We start from the raw sequence: 9889 nt of genomic DNA on the forward strand, positions 1-9889 counted from the left end.
TATATATATATATAGTGAATATTTTAATGTTTAAAACACCTGCTGAGGGAGGTTGCAGTAGGTTATACGAGCAGACATTTATAATTTTATTATAATAAAAGTTTACAATATTCTAAAAAATGTTGGTCACATATGGAAAGCTGAACACATAATTCCTTATAACATTTTGTTAAATCAAAGTCTTAATCACACAGTTTCCCTGATTTTCCGTTTCGGTAATACTGTCAACGTTTTTAGTGATAACTATTAAAAAGTATAGGATAAGTAATATTTTTTAAGGCTCACCTAGTCTGCTTTTATTTATGTATAATACACTAAAACGGTAATATTGAGAAATATTACTACAAACTGTTTTCTGTTTTAATATTGTAAATAAAATATTTAAAATCGTATTTATTCATGATTAAAGCTGAATTTTCAGCAGCCATTACTCCAGTCTTCAGTGTCCCATCATTCTAATATGCTGTTTTGGTGCTCAGTAAATAATTCTTAGTAATAAAATAATAGCTGTGCTGCTTAATATATTTGTGGAAACTGTGATAAAAATTTTTAAGCATTCTTTGATGAATAGAAATTTAAAAAGAACAGCATTTATTTGAAATAAATAGCCATTGGAATGGACTTTCTCTATCCCATTGTGGCTGTTTGCATAATCCCAACCAGAACTCATTTCTGTTTTAACCAATCCTTAGAGGCAACGATGAGTGGTGACTGTACCTACTGCTGTTATTCATTTGTCCCTCTCTTTCCTCCTCTCCTCCCTTTCTTCAGGTAAACTCTTGGAAATGAAGTCTACCTGGTCCCCTGGACCCATCTCCCACACACAGGCCTCTTTATCTCATGAGTTATGGAAGGTTTCCCCAGGGACACGTAACTCCAGTGCTCCCTCACGCCCCCCTCCAGGCCTGACCAACACCAAGCCCTCCTCCACCTGGGGAGGAAACTCTCTTGGCCTCAGCCAGGGCTGGACCAGCTCTTACTCCTCAGGTAAATCCTCAGTGCACCTGTGTGGTACAAAGCAGCAAAACCAGTTACTCACAAGGTTCTGCTGTAGTGTGGCCGACCAATCAGACTTCCCTCTGTCTGTCTCAAGTTGTGTGTTTAGAGTTGCAAATGGGCAGAAGTCAAGAATTTAGTGGAAAATATGCTCAGCTGCAACGTTTTTCCAAACCTGTCTCTCGTTATTTTTTGTTATAGAAGGGGGAACTTGGAGCACTGACAGTCCCAACAGAGGAAGCAGCTGGCTGGTACTGAGAAACCTCACTCCTCAGGTGCATAGAGCAAACAATTTATATTACTGTGAAAACTAGTATGATTTATTCAGATTCATATCGCATGAGAGTACAGAAATGTACAGGTATGTCACTTTTTATGTAACAAAGGTGTTGAGTTTTTTATGTAGCATTATGCACTATACTTTTTTAGTTGCACTCTGCTGATTTTTTATTTGTTTCAATGTAAAGGTTTTTTAAAACATCTTCTATAAAAACATTTTTTTTTTACTGCTGCAATATGTCTCGCTCACACATGAGTACAAAAAGAAGTTTTGACATACAGAGAACCTCATGAATATAAATTTCAAAACACTGGGCCAATCAGAAGAAGCCATAGGCAGACTTGTTTACAGTAGCATCTATGCATCTTTTTCAGCATTAAAATAGGAGGTAGGTAGTTATACACACTTAAAAATCAAGTTCCTACACTTCAAAAACAGTCCAGTCATAGGATATCAAAGATATTTTTTTGAGCTGATTTTAGAACACGTTGTTTTTATTTGTCATTCACCTCCTAGCAACGAGACAGATTTCTTTGTGTTCAATGTGTGTGTGTAAAGTCTGGTAGTGTGTGATCCTGCATAATGCCCAGTTTTTCTTCTTTAACCATTTACACTCTTGGCAAACCTTTTATGCCTATAGTGTTTAAAATCTGTTCAGATTTTGAAAGTAGTGCAGTGTTTTCCAGCTTTTATGTTTGTTTTTGCTATAACATAACCTCGTTAAAAAGTGCATTTCAAAACCCTTGCATTCTGTGCAGCTTCTTTTTACTGTTCCGTCCCTGTTATTAATGCAAGAACGCATTCTCTCTGAACTGCCCCTTAGCACTTGAATATCAATAACAATAAATTAAAAAATGTATCTATTTGTGTGAATCAGATTGACGGCTCCACCCTGCGTACTCTGTGCATGCAGCACGGCCCTCTCATTACCTTCCATCTGAACCTGACGCAGGGCAATGCTGTTGTACGTTACAGCTCCAAGGAGGAGGCTGCCAAAGCTCAAAAATCCCTGCACATGTAAGACTACAAGCTCTTCTACTTCAAACTTCTCTGAGGCCTTGTCCCAAATGGCACCCTAAACCCCCACGGTCTTCCTCTGAGTCCACACTTTTGTGACATGATGCCTCTTTGACTGTCGGGTAGAAGTCTGCTACAGAACCCTACGGCCTCACGGACTTTACAGTCATGTGCACACGACCGCCATTGTATGTCCACAAGACTGCAAGTGCACATGAAATGTGCCATTTGGGACAAAGCCTAAGAGGATCTTCGAGAATAGCTTTTATTTACGATTTATAGTGTTAGCTGTATGTTGTTTCTTCGTTTTTTTCTAAATTCAAGTCCTATAGATAAATGTGCAACTTTCTCTCTTCAAGCTGATTTTATGTGTTATCCATCAAGAAAACTTTTTAATAATTGAATCCCTTCCAACTGTTTGTCTGCCTCTCAAGGTGTGTGCTGGGTAACACTACCATCCTGGCAGAGTTTGCCGGTGAGGACGATGTGAACCGCTTCTTTGCACAGGGCCAGTCTCTTACCTCCACCACCAGCTGGCAGGCCAGCCCAGCACCAGGCTCCAATCAACCCCGGCTGGGCAACCCTGCTGCCAGCCACCCCACAGGCCTTTGGAGCGGGGGTGGAGGAGGTACCAAGACAGTCTGCAGTACCGGGAACAGCAGCAGTGGAAACAGAGGCGACCTGCTGTGGGGAGGTGTGCCACAGTACTCCAGATTGTGGGCTCCCCCAAATGGAGACGACACCAGGGTAATCGGCAGCCCCATCCCAATTAACACTCTGCTCCCAGGAGACCTGCTGAGCGGAGAGAGCATGTAGGATGTATCGGATATCATAAACCAACCAAGTCAAAAGACCTAATGAATCAAAACCCAAGCAAATCAATGTGGCGATAATCACTTTTTTTAGTGGAGCTGTAATGGAGGTTTAGGGTGAAACAAAGCTGCAAATCTCCCAGTGCTGTTTATTTGTCCTCTGGTTTTTACGTCAGACTCTTTGTTGTGTTCATGGATCTTGTTCTTAGTGTTCAAAGACCTTGAGAAGCAAGAATCAGTAGAAGCCTTTTAATGATTTTTTTTTATTTCCAAAAGTTGTTTTTTTTCTCAGAAGTGTTGTTCAGGAGAAGCCATCAACGAGGCAGCCATCTGAAAGTGACCCAGGCACAGTGAGACCTCATGACACCTTTCCCTATAACGACAATGTTCTGATGATTGGATTGATCCTGGTACTTTTTTTGGTTTTAAATTTTGCATAGTCTCTTCAGAACTTATATTAGCCGTAAGTGCTCTCTCTCCAGGTCCTCCTTAAAACGTTTATTTTATAAAACCAACAAAAAAAAACTAACAAAAAAAAAAAACTTTGTATCTTGCACAGTTCTGTTTCTGAGCCAGCGAATAGGCCAGAGCAAATGAGAAGAACACTCCTAGCAGTGGCCTGACAGCATGACTAATCACCAATGAATTTTTTTTTTTTAATTCTTTTAGTTTTACAAAAGGGAGCTGCACTGCTCTATGATTTCAATTTACTCACGCCAGTTTGTTTTTACAAAAATATGTGTATGGTTTAAAAAAAAAAAAATAAGCTGAATGTTAAGCTTGGGTTTAGATGAATGAATGTCAGTATGTCTGCTAGAACTTGACCAAGCATCTGTGTGCGAGTACATAACCACTGTTAAAAACTCTTAGTGGAGGCTTTTTAATTACACCTGATGGACTTCAGTGCTGAATCAATCAGAAGTTATTCAGTTACTATGTGATGCATCTGGTTGGCCATTTTTATTGAGATACAACCGAGACAAGAAACTCATTCTGATGCATTGTGCAATAGAAGCCAGAGACCCTTTCTTCCGTCCACACTGAAGCTTACTGAAACTTAAGACTCCTTTTTTTTTTTTCTTGAAGACTTTTGAAGAATTTAACCTTTGAACTCGTTTTCCCACCTTGCCTCTGTCTGTCTGGCTTGCTGGCTGTCCGGTATTTGCGTGGAAAGGAGGAACAGTTAATTGTGTTTGGCATCACTCCATGCAGTTTTAAACTCGGCATGTGTGGGATCAAACAGTCTCCCAACCACTTCTTCACCAAACAGAAACGGAATCCAGAGCGGAGACACATGGCGCGGGAGTCAGGCACAAATACCAAATACAATGGGTTTCTCTTAATGCAGTACAGAATAAGAGACCTTTGCATTTGGTACAAACATAAAAGACATCTAAGTTTTCTATGTCTCTTTTTAAAGGGGTATTATCATAGCACTTATTACAAGAGTTATGCTCCTTCTGTGAAGCCAATAAATCAGATAATGGAGCGTATAGTAAAAAAAAACAAAAAAAAAACAGCGACAACAAAAACTTCTTATGGCAACTTTTAACTTTTTTTCTTTGTTTTTGTACCTTACTGGTATTCAAAAAAAATGTACTCGTTTGTCGTGCAGAAAAAAAAATCAGAATGAAGGGAAAGAACAAACTCTACAATCATACAAAACTTGCAATGTATGTTTTTTTGTGTCTGTACCTTTTCCCCCTCTCTATCAAAGTGAATGTCATTGTTACTCAAATGAAATAGTCAAATGTCTTTATCTGTCTGGAGGAGGCACCTCGATTAGAAATAGTTGGATGTGTGTGTTAGTGCCTCAATGTGGAAACTGATAGGAGGACGTTTGATTCTCCATCGCAACTTTCTCCGTGCAAGAAAGGACAGTAATGACGTCATGATATGGACGTTGGCGTCATCATTTATCATTTGCGTCCATGTTGTAGTAACTTAGGTACGGATCTTCGAATGTCCCCCGTTCCTTCTCTGGATAACATCACACCTCTCATGCATCCTTACCTACTCATGGTCTTGCATGATCTTTTTCGCTGGAGTTTGAGACAGAATGGAATTGCCAGTGTTGTAAAACATGTTTTTTTTCACATTCTGTTGGTCTTCATGCAGTGGTCTTTAACTGCCTACAGTGCTCATATGCAGATACACTTTAAAAGAGGTGCCTCTGTATACCTGTCCTGTGTAACGAATGCAAATGAAGATCGATGGTGTGGGCCATATTTGTTTTGTTTTTGTTGCTGTTAACAGTGTTCTTAGGTCATTTAGATTAGGGCCTCTTGTGTTGATGCGCGTGCCTGTGACCTCACCCTGGGTGTCCCACCTCTAACTCAGCTGCTAACATCCTCTTTCTCTTGTGTGGCCTCAGTGAAGCCAACCCTGTTATCGAGACAAGCCTCACGCACTTGAAAAGCCCTGTTTGAGCAGTGTTTCTATGGACGGACTCTTTCTGCCACTGGCTCTTTAACTACAGCACACGGTTTGCTGTCACTATGCAAAGTTAGAGAAGATGGGCACGTAATGTCCGCCCTGTGCCAATCTGTGGCTTTGGAAGAAAGTTGGAAATATCTCACAGTCCTCCCGTAATACTTTCTTACATACTCAAGGCCATTGCCATCCTTGTAAACTTCGAGCCAATTTCATTTTTTGGAGGTCTGTGTGTTAATTCTGCTGAATTTGATAAATCTAATTTCAATACAATCTCAGGGCACGACAAGATGAACTAAATTTATGTTTATTGAAAGTTGATCGTTTTGAAGATTTATCATTTGTAAGTGGTTTTACACATTCAGTGATGTGTATGCAGCTTACAAAGTGTACATTAAAGAAACGCAAGAGGATATTTAACAGTGGGGCAATAAATTTAGGAGGGTGGTTAGTTTGGGTCTGCTGCAGAGCCATCAGTTCATTTATACAGTAAATGGGACCTGCGTATCTTACCTCTCTGCTGCTGGTTGTGTTGAATTCCCCTAATGGTCTCATGTGCCAATATATACATAGATATATGTACAGTACACTGTGGCATCTCTGACTTCACATCTTAAATTCCAATGTGTGTCGTTTTGTTGTAGAGCACTTCTGTTTGGAGGCACTTTGATGATTCTTGTGTGTTTGAGGTGGGGTTGGGTTCGAAAGGGTTGAGGATATTCGTCAGATATATTTGCCACCTCATGCTGATTATTTGTGATAATCTTGTTGCTGTCATTGGAAGAATCCTTTATAACAAGCAAGAACTTTAACAGCATTGGGGATTATGGTGTGCTAATGGCATACAGATAATGAGTAATCCCTGGTACTTTTTTTGAATACCAAAAATGGAATAGCATTTTAATATCTTTTTTATAAAAGTTTGACAAAAACACAATGAAGGAAAAAGATCTTTAACGTTTTAAAAATGCACTTCTTGCTGATATTATCTCCTGTTTGCTGGTCACGTTCTGAAGGTTGACAGCAAGCTGGAGTGCCTTTTGTGTATGCTGTATTAACTGTTTGTTTGTAAAAATGGGTCCCTGAACTGTACATTTCCATCTCAGTTTCAGTTCGTTTTGGGCCTTTATGCTGTATAAATCTTTTTTTTTGTTCTTTTGGGAAAAGACATTTCAGCAGATGTGTCTTAAGATATTAAAGTAATTTTTTTCTGTTTCTGGGTGGGGGGGGGATCACTGCTGCCTGTGTATGTGACTGCCTTGTTCCAAACTCAGTCGCAGCTGACTGACAGTGAACCACAATGTGGCTGAAATTCCAAACAGTCAAACATCACAGAAAGTCTCTGGTGACACCAGCATAGGTAGACTACAACTAAACATTATCCTGTATATAATCATGCTCATTATATAGAAAAAAATCTGCTATCAGATTTCTGAATCCTTCCCTTTTGAAACTACTGGGTGAAATATAATTTGAATTAAGCAATAGACCTTGATCCTTACAGTGTGTCATCTGAGAGAATTTTCCTAAAGGAAAAAAAAAAGAGGGATCATTGATAGATATGAACCAAACAGTCTTACTGGAGTAGCATGTTTAAAATTAAATGACACAGGACATACATGCAGTATTTGTGTATACCTTCAATCATTTTGTTGAAACCCTTAATTATGAACCGTGTTTTTGTCTCTAGGCAAAGAATGAAAAATCATAAACATATCAAAAGAAATATGTTCACCGATACTTGAATTAAAGTGTGCCAATTGTAAAATGTGAATTTATTTTTTCTTACATTTTTGTTTGGGTCTGACACTTTCAAGGTATTTGATAACATGCTCACAAGATTTAACATTCTTCACAAGAAAGAAAAAAAAAGCGATATAAAAAAAAAAAAGTTTGAGTGGTTTTGTATGTGCACTCTCTAATCACTGCTTCTCGTCACAGGGCGACTGTCTGCAATTATGATCCATTTACTTAGTATGTTGTACTGTCTGTTATTTGTGTGTGTGTGTGTGTGTTTTAAAAATTGTTCCAACATGGTTACTATCTAGCATTGCACTGAGTGTCTTTTTTTCCCTTGCTCAGCTATACTAAAAAAACTGAAAACTGCAGGGGAGATGACAATTCATGTGTTAATGTTTACTCAAGGACTTTATGGATTTATTTTCATCTTAAAATGTTTAAAACCTGTAAAAATGTATCCTCATAGTGGCTTTTATTGTGGATTAATTCCCACAAGAGTTATCATTTTGAAGAGTGTTGCATCCTTTCAGTTGCATTATTAAAAATAAAAATGTAAAAATACAAAAAAAGATTAGAAGATAAAAAGTGAACTTTGGCCATAGTGAGAAAGTTGGTAGAGAAGCAGTTACATTCATGGATGAACAGTAAAGAGAACCAGATGCTAGTTAGTGACATTCTGACTCATTTCAAAAGGTGCCTCACTTCCATTCTGTGAAATTCTTTTTCTTTTCAAATCTACCTAGCGTTTACAAATGGTTGAATTGTCTGAACTTGCAAAAAGAAAAGAAATTGATTACAAGAATGCAAGAAAAAAACTTCCATCAAATAAATGTTTTTTAAAAAAAAACCTTTTCAAATGAAGACGTATGCTACTTGCTGAACTCTGGGATTGTTTCAGTGTTGCATTGTATTTTGCTTATGAATTGCATTATTGTTCTTCTTGTTGGTTGAACTGATCCTGAAATGTCTTTAAGTTTTCATTTCTGTAAATGTAACATGATTCTGTCACTGTCTTGCACACTGACAATAGACTTGGATATTTTCTCAGGAAGATTAGGGGTCCAGAGTTCCAGTTCCACTGTTATGATGTTGATTATCATGAGAATTTAACAAATCGGTTAATGAAAGAAGAAAAAAGATGTTGATAGAAATCCAGCTGTAAGCACTGAAGGTTATGGATTTAAAAATGTCGTTTTGAATTTTAATCCGTAGCAGATACACATTTACCAAATATTAGATTTGTAGTGAACCTATGCGTTGTATTTCTTGGAGTACTTTCCATTTGAAATATGTTTGTTTGTATCTGTCGCTTTATGTACAAATACAGTTTTGTTTGTTGGTTAGGTTGTGGAAGGACCTACCACTGTTTGATTTTACCTTGCCTGATGTTTCTCAACGAGGTCCAGTAAAAGATGCTTGATATTCCATCCTCTTGCCTTTACTTGTTTTAAAAATTCAGTACAGGCCTGTATGCAAAGGCCTGAAAATTGTAGATTAACACAGAACTTGAACTCTTACCAGAATTTCTTACTAGTTTTTGAGTGCAGGATGAAAATACTCCAAGTTAATTCTCTATCTAGGTTTAACACTAGATGCAGAAATAAGATGTGAAAGGATTAAGAATCTATGCACAAGTTTGATGGGACAGTATGTCCGGACACGCTATTCTTACAAGGATACAAGGATCTTTTTGGTGGGGAGGGGGAGGGGGATTTCCAGTTTCTTTGTATGAGTTTTCATTTTAATCAGCAGAAAGTGTCATCACCTTGTTCTGTCTCTCAACCAAGGAGCATCATCAACCAAGCACTGTGGGTTTATGCAAATCTCTGACATTCTGGTGGTTAAATGGAATGATGGGTTGTGAAAGGGAATTTAACTGTTTCTCTTTATTGTTCAGATATTAAGAACATGACTGTACTGAGATTTAACAATGTTGCTGGCTTTTAAATGTTTTTTTCCCTTACCCTTAAACGGATAGCTGTCACAAAAATGAAAATCCTGTCATCATTTACTCACTCTCAGTAGTTTCTTTCTTCTGGTGAACACAGAAGAATTTTTGAAAAATGTTGGGAACCAGACAGTTGCTGGTAGCCATGACTTCCATAGTTCCTTTTTTTTCTCTCACTATACTATAGAGCAGGGGTGCCCAACGCTGCTCCTGGCGATCGACTGTCCTGCAAAGTTCAGCTCCAACCCTAATCAAACACACCTGAAGCAACTAATTAAGGTCTTCTGAAATATCCTTTTAATAAATTGTGATCATTGAGGACTTACACCAAAAAAGTCTTTCCATGTGGTATGGACATTATTTCAGCCTATATATAATAAACAGCGTTTTTCCTCTTGAACTGTGTTTTTGTTTTTTTATTTGTTGTGAGCTAATATTTTATTTACACCAAGTTTAGTCAACATTTGAGTAGATTTATTACTCTTTGTAAGTAGTTTATATGCTGGTTGACATGGCAGTCATCTTGAACTTGTAATGAAATGTGAGTTTGGCTATATATTGTACATGGCAATATAATATATTTTGATAGAGGGTAGCTGTACTTGCATGACCAAAAAATAGTTGGCGTTCTGACTTGACTTTTTAGCAGTCGATTAATTTGTG

General features: G+C 38.0%; 1 protein-coding gene across 1 annotated transcript in view; it reads left to right on the forward strand.

Annotated features, from left to right (window-relative positions):
- Window positions 1-8705, forward strand: part of LOC107566423 (trinucleotide repeat-containing gene 6C protein-like) — a 77685-nt gene extending 68980 nt beyond the window's left edge. The window contains exons 19-22 of the mRNA XM_016251882.1: window positions 772-987; window positions 1198-1271; window positions 2154-2293; window positions 2728-8705. Of these exons, the coding sequence (XP_016107368.1) occupies window positions 772-987; window positions 1198-1271; window positions 2154-2293; window positions 2728-3109 (812 nt within the window). The 3' untranslated portion in view covers window positions 3110-8705. The remainder of the gene's footprint in view (window positions 1-771; window positions 988-1197; window positions 1272-2153; window positions 2294-2727) is intronic.
- The last annotated feature ends 1184 nt before the right edge of the window (window positions 8706-9889 follow it).

The sequence above is a fragment of the Sinocyclocheilus grahami genome, unplaced genomic scaffold (genome assembly GCF_001515645.1).
Source record: "Sinocyclocheilus grahami isolate Dianchi unplaced genomic scaffold, SAMN03320097.WGS_v1.1 scaffold1074.1, whole genome shotgun sequence".
NCBI lineage: Eukaryota > Metazoa > Chordata > Actinopteri > Cypriniformes > Cyprinidae > Sinocyclocheilus > Sinocyclocheilus grahami.